This window comes from Dama dama, chromosome 24 (assembly GCF_033118175.1).
Source record: "Dama dama isolate Ldn47 chromosome 24, ASM3311817v1, whole genome shotgun sequence".
In the NCBI taxonomy this organism is placed as follows: Eukaryota; Metazoa; Chordata; class Mammalia; order Artiodactyla; family Cervidae; genus Dama; species Dama dama.
The window spans coordinates 18,285,260-18,311,475 of NC_083704.1; the positions used below are offsets into that span (position 1 = coordinate 18,285,260).

The 26,216-nt window shown below is 43.3% G+C and overlaps 1 protein-coding gene across 1 annotated transcript; it reads left to right on the forward strand.

Annotated features, from left to right (window-relative positions):
* Positions 1-774: 774 nt before the first annotated feature.
* MOBP (myelin associated oligodendrocyte basic protein) lies at positions 775-24,124 on the forward strand. The gene is made up of 4 exons (XM_061129146.1): positions 775-1,030; positions 4,758-4,835; positions 23,360-23,569; positions 23,869-24,124. Exons 3-4 carry the CDS (start codon positions 23,364-23,366, stop codon positions 24,122-24,124), a joined length of 462 nt encoding a protein of 153 aa, XP_060985129.1. The 5' UTR covers positions 775-1,030; positions 4,758-4,835; positions 23,360-23,363.
* The last annotated feature ends 2,092 nt before the right edge of the window (positions 24,125-26,216 follow it).

Genomic DNA, 26,216 nt, shown 5'->3' on the forward strand with positions numbered 1-26,216 from the left:
TAAGAGGCACAGAGCTATAGGACTCAATGGTATGACCCACAAGTTACAGGACAATGATAAGAAAATGCAAATGTCTCAGACTGAAGTCACTATTACCATGTTAGTTGCATGAGATTCATCAGTTACAGAAATCAGGTACCAAAAGAGATGATTTTTTCAAAAGTTTGCATAAATTTGAATGCAGTGGGTAACTGTCACAGAATCTTCCAAATCCAAGCCCAGTTGTGACTAGACCAAGGTGCTCTTGTTAAGTTTAGTGTATGAGGGCCTGTGTGTGTAAATGTTATTTTGGGCCTGTGTGGGTAGGTGTGTTAGGGAGGGCAACGTGTATGTATATTTAATCTGCATACAGTATGGAGACAGACGCCTACAAATAGAGATGTATCAGGGTGACTCCAACTCCTTTCGTGGTTTGTGGGTTTGGCTTGTGGTGTGTGGTGTGGTGTATAGCGTGGTGGGGTGATGTGCTTGCTGAGGTGGGGTGGTGCAGTGGAAGGGTGTGTGGTGTGGTTGGACCTGGTACATGGTTTGATGGGGTACAGTTGGTGTGGAATGAGCCTTAGTGAGGCATTTGGCATGGAGTGTTGATGACATGGGAGGTGGAAGGCCAGAATTAGTGCGTGTGTGTGGGGATAGCGTGTAATACGGTGTGTGTGTGAGGGAGTGATACGGTTGTGGCTTAGCTTGGCTTTTGTTTAGATTTTCTTTTGCCCTTTGTTTTGGTCTTTGTTTTTGTCTTTGTTAGGCCTTTGTTTTGCCTTTGTTTCATTCTTTGTTTAAACTTTCTTTGGCTTTTGTTTGGTCTTTCTTTAGCCTTTTGTTTAAACTTTGTGTGGCCTTTTTGTAGTCTTTGTGTAGCTTTTGTTTTTAAGTGGATCTTGGCTGAGAACCCATCAAAAACACCTTGTGTAATGAAAAACCCGGATATATAATCTGCCCCTATATATTCTGCATGCATTGAGGTGGCCTCAACCCCACCCCAGGATCTGGTGCAGACGTGGAACCTGTTTCAAACAGCTGCCGCTTGAAGGTAAGGGGATTCCACTGGTTTTCATCTCGTTTCATGTTGCACTTCACTTTCTGGTGGCAAGAGCACATTTTTGTGCAGGTCAATTTCATTGTCTCCGAAGGGAGACAAGGTGATTGCATTCAAGGTCGGGAGGAGACAGAAGAAGGGAGGAAATGAGCACAGAGGACCCCAAGGGGATTCCGCTGTGGGCAGTGGGCCTTCCTGGAAGGCTCTGGTTAGTGTTTGCAATTGTCTGAGACTCAGGAGAGTCTCCAAATCTTAACCCAGGTTCTCCTGGGTGTGAAGTCCCATGTTACTGGGGCTAGATCAATAGCAGTCATTGGCTTCTTTTTTTCCCAGTTCTTTTATTGCTTGTCATAATTTGAAAATGAGTTTCTCTTCTCATTTAGGATCATCCTCTGTCCTCATACAGTTGGGTTTACGTGTGGGGAATACTTGTGGAACAACAAAGCCCACATCTTGTTAGAATTTTGCTCCCTGTAGACTAGCAACTTTCAATGAAAAGATGCTAATGCTTTGTCTCATACAGAATCTCCTAAAAATAGCCATTTTCAGTGTTGTGGTTGATAGAAAAAGGAATGAAAAGATTATGTGTATCAGGGGAATAAAATGACTGAACTTGGCTGGCATACTAGGAGGAAAATGGGGGAAAGAATTTTGAATGCTCTGTGAGTAAAACAGGGAGGCAGAGAACACACGGCCACCAGATAGGCAGCTATGCCATTCTGTGTTCATTTAGAAAAACAGGAGAATGCCTTGGTGGGTGGATTTTAAAAATTGTTTCAGATTTACAAAAAAAAAAAAAAAAGCCAACAGTAGGAAAATTTCAGATGTACCTCCATCTTGAATGTTGACATCGTATCATATTTGCTTTACCACTCTCTCTCTGTATATGCACTTATATATATTTTTCTAAGCCTTTTGAGATTAAATTACAGATGTGATCCAAATCAGAAAATGACACTGAGGAAATGCTCTCATCTAATCAACAGACATCTAGATTTCACCAACCATCCTTGGAGTTGATCGAGGATCAGCCATCACCTTTAGTTATCACGTCTCTTTAATCTCCTTAATCTGGAAGGGTCCTCAGACAGTTATTCTCTCATGATCTCTACAGTTCTGAACAGCCTTGGCCTCTTATTTTGTTAAATGTCCTCAATTTGGATTTGGTCTGATGTCTTCTCATGATTAGGTCATAATTAGGCAGTTTTGTAGGGACAGGCTTGTATTTTAGATCATACATATACACATTCATACTTGAATTGTACACACTTTTAATTTGAGGTCTTATTCATCTAGTGGTACCCAGGATTTTAAATGAGTACCTAAAATCTTACAAGAAAATACAAAAAACTTAAAATCCAGAGCTTTTATATGCAATTCTCAAGTATTCAACTGAAGTGTGTAAGTGCTGTCCTTGAATTATAAGTGGTAATTACAGTGATACGTACAAGAACTTGATAGGCATGTAGTGAAGTTTTTATCGAGTTTCTTTGTGTGTGTTGGATACATGCCTACTGCTCTGAGTATTCATTTCATCAATGTGACCCTTCTTTTCTAAGCAAAATCATCTGCTGAAAACAGAGTTCAATAAAGTATTGTCCTGAGGAGCAAGTCCATGTTCACTGGCCTCTAGCATGTTGACATGGTGCCTGGTATAGAAAGAACTTTCCTCTTGTTTGTAAGTGGGAAAACTTTCGGAAGTATTTGGCAGTTACCATCCCAGAATTTCCCAACAAACATCCTTTGTTTAGGGAGTATTACTAAACTGGATTCTTTAGATATGCAGATAAAAATCGTCCTTTTTTTTTCCCCCAGAGAAAAACTTTGAAGTCATCATAAATCTGAGTGTGGGGCAATTGGTTAACTTGATTACAATCCCTTTGGTCAAGTGAATATATTATGGCTTTAACAGAACTGTTGCCTGGATTAGGTAGTTACTTTAAAGTTTGGGGTTCTGCATGTGGTGCTATTTAATGTTGAGGAACTAAGCTTTGGAGAAAATGCAGCATTACCTATTCACCTATGATGACTGCTTTATCTGGGTCACCAAAGTCACCCTGGAGTTTGAGGAAGTATTTTGACTTAAAGGATTACGTGTTTCCATGATGAACATTTTCCTGTATCTTCCAATCCTGTAAGTTTATTGTGTGTTGAACACTGTAGTAGCAGTGATAGAGGGTGGCAGAGGTTCTAGATTATGCTAAATTACTGGAGGATCACCTTGGTCCTGTCCAGGTTTGGTTTTAGGCCTTGTTAGGGCTTATTTATCTTTGTCCTTTCTCCTAGGCATGCCCCCTGCCCTAGGGTGAGATCTTTCTGGGGCTTCAGTTGAAAGTCTCGGTGTTCACCAGGGTCTCACAATTGCCCCAGTGATGTGTAAGCCCTGATGTTTCTACTTAATTATCAACCTCTTTGTAACTTGTTTTTTTTTCCCTTGGCTTCCCACTTGCAATTGGTTTCACCCCGCAATTGTACAAGTTTGGAACTGGCCAAGGATCTGAGAAAAGTTATATGTATCTTCTTAGCAGGTCCCTACTATCTGTTGCTTGCATCCAAACCCCTTCTGGATCCCTGCAGTCTTAGCAACCTCTGACTCTGATCTCCGTTTCTTCTCCACGCTCAGGCTCTTTTCCTCTGTAGGACAGTTTGAAAACTATCTTTAGGCAGAAAACCAGGGGAAATCTTCTCTTGCTTCCTTTCTCTCGAGGATCAAAGCCCTGCAATATTTGCTCTCCAATGCCTGCAAACAATTCTTTTGCATATTTTGTTCAGCTTTTGTGGTTGTTTCCAGTGGGACTGTAAGTTCAGTACTTGTTAGTAGATCATGATTAATTTTTTAAGTAAGAAAGCTTGTAGAGTCATATGATTTCAATTATTCTGTCAAGTAATTGGGAGAAGAGGAACGTTCTAGTGTGATCTTCATTTGATTTGACAGAAAAATCTTACAAAGATTTATACAGTTAGACAGAAGTTGCTAGAAAAAGTATCACTAGAAAAAGTATCACTAGAAAAAGTATCATTATCACTAGAAAAAGTATCAACTAAGACAACCAGTTAGAATTACAGATTTTTTCCTGGAGATTATTTTTGTGTCTAGAATCTTCACAATTTTATAAGACCCCTTTGAACACTTCCAAGATCTGAGATGTATTAAGGACAAATGACATGAATAGTCACACAAATCTCTGTAGTGCATGAGAAAACTACATTGATATTTTCTAGAAGTTCTCAATTTGCTACCTTGTCAAAGGATGCTTCACTGAGTTTACAATGCAAAAACCACATCTCTTTCCAGAGCTGTAAGGGAGGAGGACATTCCTTCAAATCTTTTCTTGAGGTGCTTTACTTAATTATGAAGATTAGCATTTTTAGAGCAGGACTCTGGAATTTTATTAGTATTATAAGCAAAAATCAGGTTTGTAGAACTCAGATGTATTAAGAGAAATGACTATTTTTTATCTAGTGATGGTGAATTAACTGGATATATGGCATTTTCCCTCTATGATGATAAGGTGGACTTTAAAAAGTTTGCATGTAATTTTGTCATTATATCCCCTCCTAGCCCATCCTCTATCTGACAGACAGTATCTAGATGAAATATCATGATCCTTCCTGGGGCTGTGTGTGTGAAGCTCTGTGATTAAGACACTTGAGTTAACTACAACTTCAGTCAGCAAAACCCTAAATTAACCAGAATACATTCTACTGCTTCATTTTTTAGGGAAAAAAGAAGCAAATGATACCAAGAGAAGCTCATAACAGAGATCTATTCACCAGATGTGCACGGATGAAAATACAGGTACAAATGAATCTCTTACACTCTTTTGGATCAGCAACTAAATTACAGTATAATGATTACTAGTATTCAGAATGTCAAAGTGGAATGTAGAATCAGTGAAAGATGGGGCAATCAAACTTTCAATAAGAGTTACACACTTTAGAAAATGATTCCAGGTGCCTTACAGTATTCTGGGTTTGGGGAATAGAAACATGAAAAAACACTTCCCTGTATCAATCAGAGGCACTGTGACCCAAGCCACCATTTGTTCACCTCTGACAAACCCACGCGCCACAGTGCATAGCGAAGTGGAAAAAGAGACTTCATCCCCTACAGCCTTGGACTCTCCTCCGGAGATTCTGCCCATCTCATTGTCTTAACTGAATCCAGCCAGTCTTCCGAGAACAATGCCTCATCTGTCAGCCTGTCGAGTGAGGACCATTTTACACTCCAAGAAGCTCCAGATTTGAGAGCAAGGCAGCATCCTCCCCACCTCCCCACCGCCACATCCACTGCCCCTTCACTCTCTCCTCTTTGCTCCATAACCTGAAGCTGTGCTGCATTCCCCGGGTCAGTCTTCATCTGACTTCCCAGTCACTCCTTGTCTTTCCCTGCTAGTTTTGTTCCCAGATTCCGTACTCCCCCACTGCCTGTCCATTTCAGTTGCACCCACTTAGATGACGTTAGTTTCTGTGTGAATCAACTCTTCACCACTCCAGTGAATTATCCACTCTGCCGCATCCATCCACTGCCGTGTTGGAACTTAGCAACACTTGAAACAACCCTCTCTGAATCAAATCGTGCAAACATCTAGCATCTGATTCACAACCTTCCTTTCTTTCAACTTTGTTAAGGACCCCACTACAACTATTCTTTCACCAGGTGCTTTGGATTGACTTGCTCCTTCATCTCCCCATCCATTTATGAATCCAGTTACTTACCCCTTCATCAATTCATTCACCCATCCATTCAACAATCACTCATTTCTACCTTTCTTTCTATTATCAATAGATTCTAGGGTTTATCACTTCAATCGTTCTTCTGCAAAGTCTCTAGCAAAGCCCAACCCTGGAGGAACCCATGTGTCTTCTCTGTGTCTCCACCCGGGCTGCTGAGAACATTTGGAGAAAAACACAATGAGGCTCAGTGACCTCGACTGGGCCATCAACATAACTTGTTTCAACCACTCTGTGGAGACAATTCCTGTTACATTCACCAAATATCTCCCTATCACTTATGCTAATGTACTCTTTACAGTCTTCTGTCTCACCACATCTCAGAATCACTCTGCATACAGCTCTGACCACTCCCTCTGTTTGAACACTCCTTCCTCTGGCTCCCACGATACCACACGCTCTGGGTTCCCGCCTTCCTCTCTAACTCTTCTCTTCTTCCTTTGTCAATCACTCTGCCCCTCCACCTGGCCTGCAAGTGTGGGAGTGCCCCGGCACACGGCCACGCTGTCCTCTCAGCCCACCATCTGCCACCTCCGCAAGTCTGTTCATCCCAAGGCTTTAGTCACCACCTGTGCTCTAGCAACTTTGGAACTCCATCTCCTGCTGAGATTTCTCTGAACTCTCCACTTGACATCTCCATCTAGATGCCCCTCAAACACTTCAACTTGAATGCACCTAGGACTGAACTCATGATTCAGCCTCTCCTCTCAAAACTTCTCCTCCAGTAGAGGCTTCTATCACTGACCTAAGCCGCTCAAACTATATACCTTGGAGTTAGACTCCACAGCTCTTGCTTCTCTTGGAAGAGGTGAATGAATTCAATAAAATATGGTAAATACAAATTGCAAAATGGAACAAAGATAAGTGGCATTTCATCAAACTGAGGAAAGTCCACAAGTATTCACTGCTATTGGTCAGATGGTGACCTTGGACACAAAATATGGGAAAAGGTGTGGTTGACAATTGGCTTATCTCTGGCCTGGTCTCTTGCACTCCCTGAGACTAATGCCCTTTGAAAACCCGAGGCAGAACCCAAAGCATGTTAAAGGGTCTCAGTGGGGCAATAAGTCTGTCAGTCAGCTAATTTAGGTTCTCTTCTTTAGCACTTCCACCACCCCACTATGACCACAGGCCAAATCAACATTTAGGGTTTTAAATAAGACAATGCAAATCTGGAAGATTGGTTTCCTTCTCCATCATTTTGGAAGGAATTACAAGAGAGAGGATTTGTGTTACCTATGTTTGTGTGCATCTAGAACCCCATCATTTTCACAGAGAAAGAGAAACATATTATCCTTATTTGTTATATCACAAACACTGGATTAAGAAAGACAATTTTTTACACCTTGAAAAAATGAAATAATAATAAAATAACCACTTTATGTTAAGATCTTAATTCTTAAAATAGCCTTGCTGAGAATCTGACAAAAGCCCCTTGAGTCCTACAGGACATCCCAGGGGTCACTTGTAATTCGATCCCAGTTAATACTCATTCATTGAGCAGAAGCAGCAGTGGCAGAATCCTGAGGATTCAGTCAGGGAGGATACCCTTCCCTCACAGAGTCCAAGCGGAGATCCAGACACACAGCCACACTATCACAACACAGTATGATGTGCTCACCAACGGAAGTACCTACACATTACCTCCCAGAGGAGAGAGGATCCTTTGCTGGGCTGGGACCTTAGCTGGGTTGTTTGGTTCTTTTCAGCTTTCCCTTACGGTACTTGTTGCTGTTATTTAGCCTTAGATGGAGTTTACCACCCACTTTGGGCTGCATTCCCAAGCAACCCGACTTGGGGAAGACCTGTACCGGCCTCACACAGTCCACGGGCTGCGCCTCGATCAGAAGGCACTGCCGCGTTGGAAATGCCCCCCGTGGTGCCGGGTCGCTGGCCGGGGGGTGGTCCCCTGCCGACCCCACTCCGGCCCCGCCAGCCCACCCCAACCAACCAACCACATGGATTGTTTAGAGTGAATAGGAGTTTACTTCACAGCCTCCATGGGGAAAAGGCATTCCAGGAAAAGGAAACAGTTTGTTCAAAGGCACACCTTTTGATCATAGGATGATGTTTCTAACCTACAGAAGTGTGTGGGTGTGGGGAAGGGTGAGAAGGGGGAAAGCTGGACAGGGGCCAGATGACGAAGAGTCTTATGTGCCACATTAACTAAGAAGCAAGGACTTTGCTCTGTAACTGGGAAGAGTCTCTGTGGTTTTGAGTAAGGGAATGGATAAATGAGGAGACAGGCTTATGCGTTTGGTTCCTCCTCCTGGATTTGCTTGCCCTTGTCTATAGAAAAGTATGAGATTATTCATTCACATTCAATTCTAGTGTAAATTCCCATGATAAACTAAAACAATGTACTCTGTAATTTTAGATGTTAAAAAAAAAAATGAACATTGTGTTACTAAAACTACTTTCAGAAAATGACTGTATTTCTTACATGTCTATTTAGCTCCACTATAATAAGGCAGGTTTCGACTCCTAAAACATTTGCTACACATACAATCTTTTAAAAACCTTATTATTTTATATTGGAACATAGCCCATTAACAGTGCTGCGATAGTTTCAGTGGCATAGCAGAGCCACTCAGCCATACATATACATGTAGCCATTCTCCCTCAAACTGCTAAATATATTATCTTTGCACTTAGGAGACCAACCTTGGGTTGGTATCCCAGCTGGGATTAGGTACAGTTTGTTCAATCAGAAAGGGCTTTTGCATGAATCTGTGAGATAGTGGTCTGTGGGCAGTGTGGTCCTCGGGTCACTTTAATTTGTCTTTGTAGCTTAGAAACAAAGTAAAACAGTGAGGGCTTTGTCTTCAAAAATGAGCTGCCAACTTCAGGACAGCAGCATCCTCTTATTACTGTTATGTTTTCAAGCCTCAGCAGCTCCTCAAATCAGGGTCGGATTTTGGCAGGATGTTGCTCTTTGTGGAAAAGCACTCTGATTCAAAATAAATATCTGTATGAAGTTTCCATTACCAGGGCACTGGTTTCCCAACAAGAATCTACTGTTCAACATTCAGTGTACTAATTAGTAAACATTTTGGTTGCTAAGGCGACAGATGAATAAACAAGGACAAATGGATAAAGCCATCCTTAGAGACAGCCTTTAGTAATTTCGAGCAAAGTTCTTTCCCCTCATTGTGTTTTTACTGCTGTGGACAAACACGGAAGGCACTGTCTTTTAGTATGTAAAGCTGCTCTCAGAGGCAAGCATTAGCCCCTGACCTGAGAATTAGCAAGGTTTAAGAAACATTCAAGATCTCTAAGGGAGGTGGTGAATGTGGAATGAATTTGCTGCTCAGCGGTAATGGTTTTCACAGCACAGGATTTGGGGCTGGGCAGTCTTCGGAAGGCTGTGGTAAGGCTAGGTAAAAGAAGCCCAGGCCGGCAGTGGAACTTTATTCCAGAAACAGCTCCTGGACAAAGCACCCAGGTGCGTTCCTCTCCTGAAGGAAGCCTGGGCTCTGGCAGCCTGGGACAGTGCCTTGACCACAGAAGGTGCCAGCCTCTGTGCCCCATGCTCTGACTGACCGCCTCTCCCCCGTCCTTCCACAGCGTCATCCTCCAATCCCATTTTTAGGCCAATCACAAGGGGTGTGAATTGACATTCCCTTGCTGTTACTATCTCTTTCCTAGAGTCCTACAGTGTTAAACATGTTTGTATAAGATTACTGGCTTTAAAGAGTCTTCTCTATTAGTTGCCTGTTTAAAAAAAAATGTAGTTTGTTTTTTCTTAAATATTCTGATTATTAAAACTTTACACTTTTATGTGTTTGTATATTTTCTTCTCTAGTGGCATAGGATGTTAAACTTGTAACTGCATGGTATGTTTTATTCTATAAAAATCATAATCTCTGACTTCACATCTGCTGTATTAGAAGCTGTGTGCTGCGAAGACTAGCAATAGAGACGAGTCTACTTTGGTTGGGATCTTGGGACTCCCAAGTTCTAGTTCTGTGTCCTCCAGTGGGTTATTTGACTTCTCTGTACCTTGGCTTGCTCATTTGCAAAGTGGGGCTACTGTGAGGTCATGAGGATTAAGTGAGTTAAACACATAAAACCCTTATAAATAGTACCTGGCTTCCATCTCACGACATGTGTTTGCTATCATTTTTCTTGTTGGGATCTTTTGTTTACTTGCATTTTGTCTTCCCTTTGAATAGTTTAAAAAATGCCCCCTCTGTTATGAACCATGCTTCTATACATGTGTGAGTCTGTTTCCAGGTGCTGTATTCTGTACCATTGATCTGTTGGTCTATTCCCAAACCACTACTCTACTGCTTTAATTAGTATATTTTATGATTAGTGCTAATACTTGGTAGGGCAAGACCCTGTTCTCATTCAAAATTGTCTTGGCTCATCTTGGGCCTTTATAAGAACCATAAAATCATCTTATTAATTCTATGAAAATCTGCTTTTTATTATAATTGTATTAAGTTTATAAATTTATTAGGAGATATTCAGCATACTTATTTCTATTGTAGCCTTGCAAATTCCTTCATGGAAATCTTGCATTTCTTTTATCAGATAAACATCTACCAGTAGCTGTCCTATGGTTTTGTAGTCAGTGTGAATGGCTCCTTTTATTTTACATTTTCGAATTGGCTCTTCCTGACCTATAGAAATGATTTGATTTTGGTGTATTCCCAGGTGGCTCAGTGGTAAAGAATCCTGCTGCCAATACAGGAGATGCAGGTTCGATCCCTCCCTAGGTTGGGAAGATCCCCTGGAGAAGGAAATGGCAACCCACTCCAGTATTCTTGCCTGGAGAATCCCATGGACAGAGGAACCCAGTGGACTACAGTCCATAGGGGTCACAAAGAGTTGGACACGACTCAGTGGCTGAGCAGCGGCAGCTGAATAATGATCTTGGGTCCAGAAATCTCACTGGATTTAAGTTCTAACCATTTGCGGAGTCTCACAGTTTTTTATTTTGTATTTTGTACTAGTTGGGATTTCAGGGGCCGTGTTGAATAGTAGTGCTGACAGCGTCCTCCTTGGGGTGTCTGATTTGTATGAAAATGTTTCTAAGATTTCACCAGCAGTAAGCTGTTTCTCTGGATATTTTAGTAGCTAGTCCTTTATAATGTTAAGGACTTCCTGTTCCCTTTCCACTAAGGATATTTATCAAGAATGGATATTGAAGTTTTCCCCACAAGGATTTAGACATTTTAATTTCTGCTTTACTTCTAGGTATCTGAAGATTCTTGTTGCTATTGTGAATAAAATGTTTTCCAGTTTTTCTCCCCTTTCTTATACTCCCTTTCTCCCAGGGTGTTCTGTGTTCCATTGGCTATAAATCTCATCCAGCATCAAATACTCTTAAATTTATTTCTCATCCTTTCTCTCTCTCTCAAGATCTGACCCATGTGGCCAAATTACTTTCTTTCGTAGCTGCTTGGAGGCTTCATAAGTTTCTTCACCTTAACATGCCTCAGACTATATTTTTGACTATTCCTTCTCATCCCTAAACCTTAGCAAAATGATTCATCACCTAGCTTAATATGTCTTGGGGAATTCCTGTTTGTCCCTCCTTCGTGCCTATGTTCAGTCTATCTGCATGTCCTGTTCATTGCTGGGCTTCCTTTCCTGCTCAGCCCCTACTCCTACCGTTAGCAATTTTGAGCAGTTGAGAGGATGCCTAGACCAGGATAGGAGGCTGCAGAGTTGGGGTCCTGATGGCCAGTGGCTTTGGTGGGTCAAGTAGCCAGCAGCAACGTGTCATTCATGGCAAGGGGCTAAGTGAGACCACATGAGGTACCTATGACAGAGTCCAGGAGGGGAAGATGCCTCCAAGACCAGCCACCCCTTCCCTCATTGCCCCAAGGACTCTCAGTTTCCCCATACTCTTATCTACCTTGAGAAGGAATAGAGGGAGGCAAGGAATAGTCCTGATAAGAAGCTGAATTTTGACTACTTATTAGCAAGAGACAATTCATGCCGGAAATAGTCGAGGCGGTATGAGTTCAGAGGTTCTCATTCCCTCTCCCTTATCGTTTCTTGTGGTATTGTATCATTGTGCAAATATAGAGCAATGAAAAAGTCGTATATATATACAGGTACAACTGAGCTTACTTTTAATACATCTGAAACTTCTTGATTTATTAACTTAAAATTTTTTACCAAGTATATATAAAACTTTCTTCTCCTTAATCCATATAACATATTAAGAGGTCTTGGGACTGATCATTTTCCTCCTTTAGAGTTTTGATATCTGAAGCCAGAATACTATTCTCTCAGAGGGCTCAGGCTCTGGGTAGTCAGGGTAAAGGCTTGCCTCCTGTCCTTCCCACGCTGAGTTCTCTAATCACAAGACAAGGGCAGGCCCTTGCTCACGGTGCTGAGGGATCTGATTGACAAGAATTGGAGAAGTGTACTGTTTTCCAAATACTAACCTGAACCCACCCTTCACTCGGTAGAGCCTGTGCGCATTTCCATGTCTGACTTCCTGTGATCCCATGGAAAAAGAGCATGGCAACTTACAACTTGCACTGTCTTCCTTTCCAGAGGACCACCCACAACTAAGGGCCACATACCGCTTTTATTAAACAATTACCCACACCCCACTGCCTTTTTAAAAAGATGTTAGGAAGGATGAACAGAAGGAAGAAAATCCATTTTATGTTCATGATTCATGATTTTCACCTGCAGTGTCTTAGGGAATAATGAGAGTGTGTTTAAAGATACCTAGGACGCTGGTGGGAACACGGATATGCTCGTGCCATCTCTGCCTGCTAAGTTACTTCAGTCCTGTCCAACTCTTTGCAGCCCCATGGACTGTGTAACCCACCAGGCTTCTCTGTCCATGGAATTAAAAAAAGGTATAATATGCTCACAATTGGTCAAAATAGCCATCATTAAAAACTACATGTAATAAAAGCTGAAGAGGGTGTGGAGAAAAGGAAACCCTCTTACTCTGTTAGTGGGAATGTAATATGGTGCAGCCACTTTGGAAAACAGCATGGAGGTGCCTCAGAAAACTAAAAATAGAATAACCGTATGATCCAGCAATTCCACTCTTAGGCATCAGTCAGTTCAATTCAGTTGCTCAGTCATGTCAAACTCTTTGCAACCCCATGGACTGCAGCATGCCAGGCCTCCCTGTCCATCACCAACTCCTGGAGTTTACTCAAACTCATGTCCACTGAGTCGGTGATGCCATCTAACCATCTCATTCTTTGTCGTCCCCTTCTCCTCCCGCCTTCAATCTTTCCCAGCATCAGGGTCTTTTCCAATGAGTCAGTTCTTCACATCAGGTGGCCAAAGTATTGGAGCTTCAGCTTCAGCATCAGTCCTTCCGATGAATATTCAGGACTGATTTCCTTTAGGATTGACTGGTTGGATCTCCTTGCAGTCCAAGGGACTCTCAAGAGCCTTCTCTAACACCACAGTTCAAAAGCATCAATTCTTTAGCACTCAGCCAAACATAGGCATATACCCAGACAAAACTACAATTCAAAAAGATACATGCATCCTAGTGTTCACAGCAGCACTATTTACAATAGCCAGGACATGGAGAAAACCTAAATGGCCATCAACAGATGAAGGGATAAAGAAGATTTTGTACATATATACAATGGAATATCACTCAGCCATAAAAAATAATGAAATAATGCCATTTGCAGCAACACGGATGAACCTAGAGATGATCAAACTAAGCAAAGTCAGTCAGAAAGAGAAGACAAGTTCCATGTGATCTTACTTCTATGTGGAATCTAAAATAGGACACAAATGAACTTATCTATGAAACAGACACAGAGAACAGATTTGTGGCTGCCAAGGGGGAGAGGGGATAGGGGAAGGAGGGTTGGGAGTTTGGGATTAGCAGATGCAAACTACGGTATATAGGACAGATAAACAAGAAGGCCCTATTGTATAGTGTAGGAAGCTATATTCAATACCCTGTGATAAACCATAATGGAAAAGAATATGAAAAAGAATATATGCCTGAGCCACTTCACTGTACAGCATAAATTAATACAACATTGTAAATCAACTGTACTTCAATAACATTTTTAAAAAAGAAAGAAAAGCAAAACTGTAGGGGGTTCACAAAGTCTTTTATTTTTTCCTAAAGAGCCCGGTTCTATAGTTTTCAAGATCAGTTGGAAAGGTTCCTTCCTGGGTTGCCTTTTGTGTGTGTGTGTGTGTGTTGCCTTTTCCCTGAGCAGACCTGCTGTCTCAATCAGAGCAGAGGTCCCCGGGGGACATGGGGACCACGAAAGAGCATCTGGGGACAGGCAGTGACAGCCTGAGGGCCCCTGCAGAAGCCGTGAGAGGTACCCTTTGTTCAAGCTCTTAATATTCAGCATCTATGGAACATCTGCTCTGAATAAGGCACCGAACAAGGGCACCCTTCCAGGTTCCAGATGCTCTCCTAGAATTATATACAACATTCAGGGCTCCCTTCCCTGGTGGCTCAGAGAGTAGTGTCTGCCTACAATGTGCGAGACCCAGGTTTGATCCCTGGGTGGGAAAGATCCCCTGGAGAAGGAAAGGGCAACCCACTCCAGTAATCTTGCCTGGAAAATCCCATGGATGGAGGAGTCTGGTAGGCTACAGTCTGTGGGGTCGCAAAGAGTCGGACATGACTGAGAGACTTCACTTTTCACTTACAGGGCTAGGGCACAAGAGAAGAAGTAGTGATCACTTCTCCTTGGGGGAAAGGAAGGTTCTGGAAAACCTCCTTGGGAAGTGACTTGACTTTGGGCTGAGCCCCAAGGTGTTAGAAGCACTTGCTGTGTTAACTGCTGGGTGGGAAGGAAGTAGGGGAAGGAGCCCTAAGGCTCAAGGTCCAAAGGCTTGAAATAATCCTGCCCCTTGGGGGCCAGGAAGAGCTGGGTTGGGCTGAATGCCCTCACCGGGGGAGAGTCCCTTACTGAATAAAAGCCTTATTACTGAAGGAAAAGGTCAAGTAGCCATAGACTTTTGCCTCCATCTTCTTGGCCAGAGTGTGGTCACATAGGGAGTTATGTATATTTAACAGGGCATATCAGCAAGGTTTGTTATAGAAGGGCAGTGCAGATATTTGGTAGTCAGCAGTCATACTGGACATTATGAGTTTTCAATCATTTTTATTGTCATCATTACTACATGACTTTGGAGAGTTTATGTAACTTCTTCAGGTCTCAATTTCCTCATCTCTAACATAGGAACAGTAGAGACTACCTGGAGGGTTATATTGGGGTTTAGAAACGACAGATTGTTTCTCGGCCTTTTGGCTAAGAGCAAGTGTAGAAGTGACAGAAAGCATCTGGAGCATAGTAGGTGCTCAATAAATAGTGAGAGGAGGTTCTTGTTCTCCCTTTGGTTCCTTTCCTTCACTTACTTTTTCTCCTTCTTCAAATACCTGCCTCACTTTCCCCTCCTCTTTAGTTTTAGAATATATGGAGATATCTGGAAAGCCTGGAAGAAATTATAATTTTACAGTTTCAAATTCAGTAATTTTTTTCTCTTCATCCTGTCAGACAGTTTATATTTTCTCTGTGATTAGGTGGTATGGTTTGTGAAAACACATGTAGTGTTTATAATGATCTGCTTTTAGTTACAAAAGTAAATAAAGATGAGTTTACTTTATTAAGCATTTAATTAATGCTTGAATTAAATGTCATGTGAGATACATAAAGAGAGTGCCTGAAGAAGTCAGTGGAATTAGACATGTCATTTTAATGAATTCTTAGTGAAAGGAAAATGGAATTCATGAAGCAAGTTACTTATATTTGGTAGTGCTAGGTTCTTATCCTATTTATTTTATTTAACACTATCAAAGGCCCTCTGAGCTAAATATTATTTGTTATTTCTATTATGGACTGACTGCTTGTGTCTCCCAAAATTCATATTTTGAAATCTAACCCCCAGTGTGATGGTACTTGGAGGTTGGCCCTTAGGGAAGTAATGAGGGTGGAGACCTCATGGATGGAATTAGTGCCCTTATTACAGAGACCCCAGCGACTCCCTTACTCATTCTATCATCTGTGAGCCAGGAAGTGGGCTCTCACCAGACCCAGAATCTGCCAGCACCTTCATCTCAGACTCCCCAGCCTCTAGTCTATGAGAAATAAATCTATATTGTTCATAAGCTGCTCAGTTTATGGTATTTTTGTTGTAACACCCAAATTGACTAAGACACACTTTTTAAGGTGAGAAAACTGAGTGTACTAAGTCAGAATCATATTTCACCACATGTAGCTGAAATGGTGGTTTAAACAAAGTGGCAGTTGGTTTGTCTCTCCCATAAAAGGTGATCAGTACTCAGGGGTCCAGGGCTAGAATGACTCTCATCAATGATTCAGGCTCCTCCAGGTTTGTGCTCCACCAAGCGGCTCTATCAGCAAGGTTGAGCTATGATTCAAAAATAAATTGCTAGATTGTAGTCTGCGCCCAGAATAAATTGCTAGACTGTAGCTTGTTCATATTCCTATCGTCCCTAGATAATTCCAAATTGTTTCTGGAAATGCACAGTCTTTCAAAGCACACGTGGAACATTTAAAAACGTTGACTGTGAATACATGAAACTCGACCAAGTTCAAAGAGTCACTGTCATTCAGACTACTCTGTCTAGAATGCCTTAAAGTCAGAAGTCAATGTAATAAAAATAGCTTCATACACTTGGAAATTTTACAACAGATTTTTTAAAAATAATTGATGAATTGAAGAACTCATTCATATTCAAAATGAAGAGAAACTGAAAAATTTATGTTAATATTGTGGTATGCAGCCAAAGTTGTATGTAAATGTTATAGTCATAAATGCACATGTAAGAAGAGTATGACTCAAGAATAGAGAAAAAGCATAAGAACATAAACCTAAAGAAAACTGAAAAAAAAAATAATAAATGCACTCAGAAATTAGTGGACTAGGAAAAAAGAGCAAAGACAAGCAAGAAAACCAAGAGTTTTTTTTTTTAAGTCACAAAGGGGATAAGTTCTGTCAGGATTAATCAAGAAAATGAGAGAATATGCAAATATATGCTATAAACCATAAAGGGGACTGTGACTATAAATTTATTATAGATTTTAAAAGGTGTAAGAAAGTGCTACAAGTAATATTATGTCTCTATCTATAAAACTTAAAAAATGACTGATTTTTCAAACATATAATTTGAAAAGTATATAAGGTATGGTGTGACTTTTTTATTAACTATATATTTACATGTAAAATTCTCAAGGTAAAAAAATGTTCAAATATTTTATAAGTTGTTAACTATGAGATAGTAATTTAGCAATTTTCATTATTTTCCTTTATCCAGGCTTTTTTCTTTTTTTTTTTTTTTTTCAGGCTTTTTTCTTTTTATCCAGGCTTTCTAATTCTCAACAGTGAATATAGGTCTTAAAACTGCCTAAGGGCTGGTGGGAGAGGGACGGAATAAGCACCCGTGGGTCATACTCCCCTCAGGACCCTGCCCGAGTTTACATTCCACCCTGGGCTCTGGCAGGGGGTCGTGATGTCTCCAAACTCCACCCTCTACCTTTCCTTTCTTCAGGGAGCTGTTTCCCCAGCTACTGGTGTTTTTCACCCTGGGACACAGGCCCACGCATCTCTGTGCCCTCATCCCATCCTTGGGCCCACCCGCAGGCCCCCATAGTCCAGGCGGGTCCCATCGCCTGGATACCTGCTCCCCCGGGAGGAGGGCTGAGCACAGGGAACTCAGATGATGTTGAACTTTGTCAGACAGCACCGGAAGCTGGAGTTACAGGGACCTCGGTTCAAATCCCCATCTGCCTCTCACTAGCTTTTTGAACTTAGTCATGTTCCTTAGCCTATCTCGTCTTTCGTTTGTTGATGATTATGTAATATTCGAAAAATGAGATAAAGAATATAAAGCAACCACCATAGAATAGGGTCTCAGGAAGTGTGAATTATTTCCTCTACTATTAGTTATTTGCCTGTGTGTGCATGCTCAGTCATGTCTGACTCTTTGTGACCCCATGGACTAGCAGTAGCCCTCCAAGGTCCTCCGTCCACGGGATTGTCCAGGCAAGAATACTAGACTGGGTTGCCACTTACTCCTCCAGCAGATCTTCCAGACCCAGGGATTGAAACTGCGTCTCCTGTACTGGCAGACAAATTCTTTACCACTGAGCCACCTGGGAAGCCCTATTTGCCTGTAGTTACAACTCAGAGGGCATCAGAGGATGCGATGGCTGGATGGCATCACTGATGCAATGAACATGAACTTGGGCCAACTCTGGGAGATGGTGAGGGACAGGGAGGCCTAGCGCGCCACAGTCTGTGGGGTCACAAAGAGCTGGACATGACTGGGTGACTGTGACAACAACACAACTAACTTACTTGGAAGCCTGGTGTGGTGGGAAAGGGTGGCCTGTGTGTGTGTGTTGTTGCTGGGGCCCAGCACACGGACCTTAGCATTCTTCAGCCGGGGCGTGGTGTGGGGCAGAGTTGGAGGGGAGGATATATACCCAGTTAACCATGTACCTCAACTAAATGCAGTATTTCTGCTTCCACAGGCAAGAGTAGCCAGAGACTTTCCACCGACAGTAAACATTTCACTAAAGGAAGGCGGGAAGTGCTGTGTTAAAGCTGGGTGAATTTTCAGCTGGTTCTCTAGAATGTCAGGGTTCCAGGCAAGAGAATTGCTTTCCCCTTTAGGAACACACTCGATGGGTAACAAGTGGTGAGGCTGCCCCCTGCTGGACATGGTGGGTAAGGTGGCGAGTGAGGACAGCTGTCAGGGAATAATTTGGGAACTCTCTGAGCAGGGGTCTAGATGGTCGTAAGAGTGGGTCCAGGCACCTTGTCAGGTGGGTGGCAATTGAGAATTCAGTCAGAGCAGGAGTTTAGAGTCCCAGGAGACCCAAAATCTCTCTCTAACACCAGGGGGCAAGATGACCCGAGCAGGCTAGAGGAACTGGTGATGTTTGAATTGCCTGTGAAAAGCTGAATAGCATGGTCTCCGTGTGCTGGGAGCCTTAAGAGGGTTTCAGTTCATCATTTCCCAGGGGAGCAGAAACATGAGCTGGACTTTGCCTATGTGTAGGGTTCAGCAGGGCTTTGGAAGATCATCAGGGTTGTAATTACAGTGAATCAGACCCTAAAAAGCAACTTCAGTTTCTCACTGGTCTAAAAATGCTTGTTTGTACGAAGCAGTTTTTTGGATACTGATGACCCATTCCCTCCTCCTGCAAATTGGAAGACTTCCAAGAGGCTCCTCGCACCTCCCTGCTGCCCCTGAGGCTCCTTCTTTCCCAGACCCTCTTCCTGGGGCTTGAAGGTAGGCCCACTGCTGCTCCTTGCCTGGCCTGGCTCCTCACTCAGCTCACACCCAGCACACCCACTCCCAAGGTGGAGCCTCTTCCCTGAGGTCAAGGACTCTCGAGATGACAGCTCTAGCTCCTGAGTTTCAGGTACCCATTTCCACGTGGATGTTGTGAGCACGCTCCAATTTACGATAACCCAGACCAATGAGATGATCTCTTCTTCTCCTGTATTTAGACTTCTGATCAGCTGACGGCACAACCCACAAGGGCTAGAGCCTTCACAGTGATGGGTAACTCTGGGCTATCTCATCACCTGTGTCCTGACACCATCACCTTTCCCATGCTGCCCGGCAGACAGGGCGGGCTCTCAGGGTGACTGCAATTCACCTTTCTGTATCTTTGCTTAGGAATCAACCGTTCCCATTCTTCCACAAACCCTTATCTCTGACTGTCCAAATCTCAGGGCCAGATGAAAGGTTTCCACTTATATTCTACCTACTTCCCCAGCCCGACACATGGCCCTGCTCTCGTGTGCCACTGCTCAGCACATTCCCGTGTTCCAGAGCATGCTGTCCTTGAATTGCACTTGCTGGCATCTATGCAACATTAATCATGTACACTGTGAGCTCACCGTCAGCAGGCTGTTTATCTGATCCAGAGATGTGTACATATTTGGGCTCAATAGATGGGTCTTGTGCCCAGGAGCATGCCATGTATATCCTTGCCTGTCTTCCCAGCTGGTGGACACATTTCTTGAGGACGGGACTCAGTATGACTCAGCTTTGTGTTCCTTACAGAGGCTGTGCCTGGCACAACTGGAACATATAATAAAGGCTGAATTGGATGCTTGAAGCAACCCCATTAATCATGTAGTATTTGTTGTACCTTGAAGAATTCTAACATTGAAAGTTTTGGACAGAGCAGATGAGCCTATGAGAGATACTGAGATGGAAGTGGTAGAGATGGTGGAGGGAATCTAGGAGACTGTCAGTGACCAGACAGGGAAGTGTTTACATGGAAAGAGAGCTCAGACAAGAAGATGGCTGGTCTGGCAGCACAGAGATCTTTATGGGAAGCACTTCTCTTGGGGCGGAAAGGAACAGAAGCCAGACAAAGGAGCATGGATGGGGAGGAGATGTGGAAATAGAGAGAAAGAGTATTTATTGATAACTTCTCTGTAGAAGTGAGGAGTTACAGAGAGAAAGAGATGTGAAAATGAGGTTCAGAGAAGATTCTCTTCCAAAATGGGATATTCATGACTATGACTAAGAACTTCTGAAGTGAGGAAGACTTTCCTAAGTAAAATATAAAACCCAAGTAAGAAACTGTAGTGTGTGTGCATGCTCAGTTGTGTCCGACTCTCAGCAACCCCATGGACTGTAGTCCACCAGGCTCCTCTGTCCATGGAATTCTCCAGGCAGGAATACTGCAGTGGGTAGCCATTCCCTTCTCCAGCAGATCTTCCTGACCCAGGGACTGAACCTGGGTCTCCTGCATTGGCAGGCAGATTCTTTACCACTGAACTCCCTGGGAAGTAGGAAACTTAATTACCTAAAAATTAATAATTTGGGGGACTTCCCTAGTGGTCCAGTAGTTAAGAATCCACTTGCCAATGCAGGGGACCAGGGTTTGTTCCTTGGTTGGGGAACTAAGATCCCACATGTCTCAGGGCAACTAGGCCTGTGTGCCGCAAGTAGGGAGAAGCCCTAGTTGCTGCATTGAAAGATCCTGTACACTGCAACTAAGACCTCATACAGCCATACAGTTTTTAAAAAATTAATTATTTTTGACATGATAAAAGATGGTGAAACATCAGGAAAGAACATTTGCAACATATATAGCATGTGTAACACAAAATTTGGACTCTACAAGGTCTACGAGGTGAAAAACGATGTGTTTTCTTTTTATAACTGCACTCAACTTGCTCCGTAGCCCTCACTTCTAACTACAGCAGGAAAAAAACCCCATCAAAAAACAACAAAAAAAAATTACACACTATAAATCAACTATACTTGAATAAAAAACAAAAGAAACCAAAAACAAAAATCAAAATATTCCTTCAGAGTAACTTAGTTGTTTTTAACATATTCATCCTTAAAACCCAGACCAGGACTTCTCCGGTGGGCCAGTGGCTAAGATTCTGTGCCTCCAATGCAGGGGGCCCAGGTTCAATTCCTGGTTGGGGAACTAGATCCCACATGCCCTAACGGAAGATCTCGCATATCACAGACTTGGCGCAGGCAAATAAACAACAGTAATAAAACCCAACCCAGATTATCTGCTCTGTCTTCAAAGAATCCACCACTTTCTCATGGTCTCCTTGATTTTTGTACTTATTTCTGCTGGTTGACATCATTCTGCCTTGCAATGACATATTGCATGTCTGTGTGTGCAACGTGACCTTGAGTTTGCTGAGAGCAAGAACACGCTCAGCGTCCAGTATACATGCACATTACCTGTGTTTGTTTGTCGGCTCTTGTTGATGAACAGTCATTTAAGTCCCCTGTGTGTGTCAAGGTTTCGGAGTGTTAGGTAAGACTATTTCTGCATGTGTCACATTTCTCAAAGGATGCTGTAGTAATTAAGATTTTACCCACCCTTTCAGAATTTTTCCAAGAATCAAAATTCTCTCTCTAGTCTCTTGTCTTCCTCCTCTTACTCTTCCTTTTTAACTTAGGTGGTGATTTAGTCACTAAGTCATGTCCAATTCTTGCAACCCCATGGACTGTAGCCTGCCAGGCTTCTCTGTCCACGGCATTTCCCAGGCAAGAATATTGGAGGGGGTTGCCATTTGCTTCTCCCGGGGGTCTTCTTGACCCAGGGATCAGATCCGGGTTGCCTGCATTGCAGGCAGTGTCTTTACTGACCAAGTCACCAGGGAAGCTCCCTTTTAACTTGCTGCTGCTGCTAAGTCGCTTCAGTTGTGTCCAACTCTGTGTGACCCCATAGATGGCAGCCCACCAGGCTCACCTGTCACCAGGATTCTCCAGGCAAGAACACTGGAGTGGGTTGCCATTTCCTTCTCCAATGCATGAAAGTGAAAGGTGAAAGTGAAGTCGTTCAGTCGTGTCCGACTCTTAGTGACCCAATGGACTGCAGCCTACCAGGCTCCTCTGTCCATGGGATTTTCCAGGCAAGAGTACTGGAGTGGGGTGCCTTTGCCTTCTCCCCTTTTAACTTAGGTAAGTAGTAAAATGCACATAAATGAAGTGCAGAGCTCACTGAACTTTTATATACATATACCCCTGTGTAGTCATCTCCCAGATCAAGATCCAGAACATTTTCTGCCCCAGCGGGCTCCCTCCTGCCTCTTCTCAGACCCCACCTTCTCCAAATATAACTATGTTCTGATTTCTAGCACCATGCACTTGACAAGTTTTACCTGTTTTTGAACCTCATATAAATTGAATCATACAGCTTATACTTCTTTGTGTTTGACTTCTTTTGTTCAACATTATGTTTGTGAGATTCAAACATGTTGATGTGTGTCTATAGTCTGTTGTTTCTCTGGTGTAATATTTTATTGTATGAATGGCAATTATGCTTTTAATAACAAATCTTTCTTGAGTTTTTAGAGAAACAGTCACTCCTAAATCTACAACATTATTTTGCCATAGATGTATTTGGCTTTATAATATTTTTTTCCTGTCCTAAATGAGTGGCTAACACATAAGAGAAAAGAGAGTCCATTTTCAGAAAACATGATTTTAAAATACACAAAAATTAGCAAACTCTTCCCTTACACTACCTAGGTATGAACTATTGGGTATAAGATAGTCTATAAGGATGTATTGTACATCATGGGGGATACAGCCAAAATTTTGTAATGACTGTAAATGGAATGCAACCTTTAAAAACCATATAAATATGTTTTAAAAATTTTGGATGTGATGTATTGGAAGGTTGGGATTGACATATATATATATATATATATACTATGACATATATACACTATTGATTCCTATAAAACAGGAAACTAATGATAACTTGGACAGCACAAGGAACTCTGCTCAATGGTCTGCGGTGACCTAAATGGGAAGAGAATCCAAAAAAGAGAGGATACATGTAAATGTATAGCTGATTCACTTTGCTGTACATTAGGAACTAACACAACATTGGAAAGCAACTATACTCAAAATTTTAAAAATATTTTTTTTTTAAAAAGTGCAATTTATTCAATAGCTCCTTTCCATAGAGCTGGGCAGGAAATTGACCTAGATTCAGGATGGAAGACAGCCCTGAATGTGAGCTTGAACCACAGGAGTGGCCTGGAGTGGGTTCCTTGAGTAGAAACCTCCCTCGCCTGACGTGCTGTTTTATGTCTCCCCACTCCCCCTGCCCCCGTCACTGTTTTTTCCAGTGAGATGAGTCAGAAAGTGGCTAAGGAGGGCCCCAGACTCTCCAAGAACCAGAAGTTCTCCGAGCACTTCAGCATACATTGCTGCCCGCCGTTCACCTTCCTCAACTCCAAACGCGAGATCGTGGACCGCAAGTACAGCATCTGTAAAAGTGGCTGCTTCTACCAGAAGAAAGAGGAGGACTGGATCTGCTGCGCCTGCCAGAAGACCAGGTGAGTGGTCTGTGCTGCCGCCCGGCACCTGGGCTGCGCGTTGGCCTCTGTCTCTGGCTCCGAGTTCCCCCTTCCTGCTCTGCTCTGCGATGCTGGGGCCGGGGCTCTCTGCAAACTGCGCTTCCCCCAACCCCCTGGCAGTCGGCTCCCCGTTCGGCTCTGCCGTCGGAAGGTACTGGAGGGAGACTGGAAGGTGGGAGGGGGAGCAGGGCTGCCTCCGTTTCCAGCTCCGGTCAGCATCACGTAGGCAGCAGAGGAGAGCCACTGCCCCAGCCTGCAGCTTCTTTTGGCCCTCTCAGACCCAGCCGCCGCGCCACGTCCCCTCAGAGGCCCAAGCGCCAGCCAGCTGCACCCCCCGCGGTGGTCAGAGCGCCAGCCAAGCCACGGTCCCCTCCGAGGCCCGAACGTCAGCCACGCCCCCGCCCAGAAGTCCGACCTCCACCAGCCAAGCAGCGTCCCCCTCAGAAGGCCAAGCAGCAGCCGCGCAGCAGCCCCCAGAGAGGGCCAGGCACCAGCCGTGGGGGGTCCCCCGTCAAAGCTTCTAGGTTCTGGTAACACCATCTCTTCCCTTTTGCTCCCCCCAGCCCTCAGGTTAGTAGCTGCTTCCTGTGTTTACTACCAGTGGGTTATCTCAATGGTCCTCCTTCATTCAGCCTTGCAAAAACTGTGTAATCGGTTCCCTGCATTAAATCCCCTCGTTGGAAACTCCTAGTGTGGCTCCTGTTTTGCTCAAAGATGCTGTTGGTACAATACTTCAGATGGCAGTGCGGGTTGCTTCCTTTGTCTAACAGGGCTGGAAATGATTAATTTATAAAGTCAGAGTGTGAACCACAGTGACAGATTGAATAAACAAGGCCCTCGATTTCTGTGCCTCAGAGAGAGAAGGAATGGGGACTCTAAGGGGTATCTGTGTGTGTGCTAAAGGAGAGGGTCAGCCAGTTCATTCATCCCTCCTCCCAACACACTTCATCTGATGTTAACCTCAATGGCAAGATCATTCATTCATTCAACAAGCTTGATTGCCTATGTATAGAGTTCCACATACTGTGTTGGGGATGGGGATGCAGCTGGAACAAGCAGGTTGTTTGTGACTCACCAGGACCAAATGAGAGAACAGTTAGGCAGAGTGTAGGGTTAAATGCTCTAGTGCTCTCGTAATCAGCATGTGCATTGGGCGATGGGAACCTGGAGAATGGTTCCCTGTTTGGGGCTTCAAAGAGGTTAGGTTAGAATAAGTAGAGGATAAGCGGGAGGATAATTAGAGGATAACAGGGAGATGGAGAAGAGGGCGACAGAGGATGAGATGGTTGGATGGTGTCACCGATTCAATGGACATGAACTTGGGCAAACTCTGGGAGATGGTCAGGGACAGGGAAGCCTGGCATGTTGCAGTCCATGGGGTCCTGAAGAGTTGGACACAACTTGGTGGCTGAACAACAACCAAAGGGGGTGATGCTTGTAGACAGAATAGGTGAGCCGGAGAGCACATGCTCATCAGCTCCATCTTAGGCAGGTCAGCCTTTTTTTTTTTTTTTTAAATAGATTGCTTTTTCAGATCAGTTTTAGGTTCACAGTAAAACTGAACAGAAGGTTAGAGATTTCCCATATACTCTCTGCCCACACGCGTGGCAAGCCAATTCTTTAATCCTTTTAGTATTTGACAATGAACCCGTTTTATAAGTTAACAGTGGGTGTTAACTGTATTTGAGATTCTCATATATGCTCTGATGCTCAGAGACTACATAGCATATAATAGTGTGTGCATGTCTCACGATGTTTTCAGATTTAGTACATAGAAGAATCAACTGGAGAATGTTAAAATGCTCACAAACAATCTAATTCCTTGGGTTACTGGTGAGATCTGGGGAGCTGCATTTTCAACAAGTAACCACTCCATCCCCAGCGTAGGTGAGCTAAGGTTAATTTGTGAAGAGAAATAACAGATTGGTAAGTGACTGGTAAGTCACTAAAAGTGTAATAGGAAGCTGTATACCAGGTAATCTGGTTGTTAATTTATGCCTTCTGAAGGGGCCTGAGTACTTCAGGCCTGTGTCTGACAGGTAAGTTTTGATATATGGACGTGGTTAGGAAATATGGAGAGTGGAGGAAAGTCATCCACAGTGGTGGCTTCAAGCCCACCATCCCCAGTGCGTTATGTGATGGCTGTTGGGTGGCTGGGAATTGAACCAGGACATCGGAAGGAGGGGGAAGACAAGGAAAGCCAATCTCCTCCGAGACACAGATGTGTCTGGATTTAGCCTCGCTGGTTTTACTTACTTAAATATTTTAGTGGTGGTGTATTTTGACTCCCCCAGTTAGCTGTTCTCGGTGGGTATCAGAGAAGACACCTCTATAGGCTACTGCCTCCTCAGTTGTTGCCCCTTCCCTGGGACCAGGGGACCTGACAGGCTTCATCATAATGTCCAGTGACATCCCAGACGCATCTGAAGCCTCCCCATGGCACTCATTCTCCTTTCTCGGGTCCCCAAAGGTCCTAAGCAATGCAGGAGGGCGACCACTTCACCGTACTATGCAGTATGCGTACAGTACTCTATTGACACTGACTGTCCTAAAGCAAAGTGGTAGGAGGAAGGTTAATGGGAAAAAATTCCCTCTGAGGCAGAGCTACTAAATTCCACGTGAAGAG

Coding starts and splice junctions, on each gene's coding strand:
- MOBP (XM_061129146.1), top strand. CDS start 23,364: ATGAGTCAGAAAGTGGCTAAGGAGGGCCCCAGACTCTCCAAGAACCAG. Junction 23,570..23,868: donor TGCGCCTGCCAGAAGACCAG/GTGAGTGGTCTG, acceptor TGGCCCTCTCAG/ACCCAGCCGCCGCGCCACGT.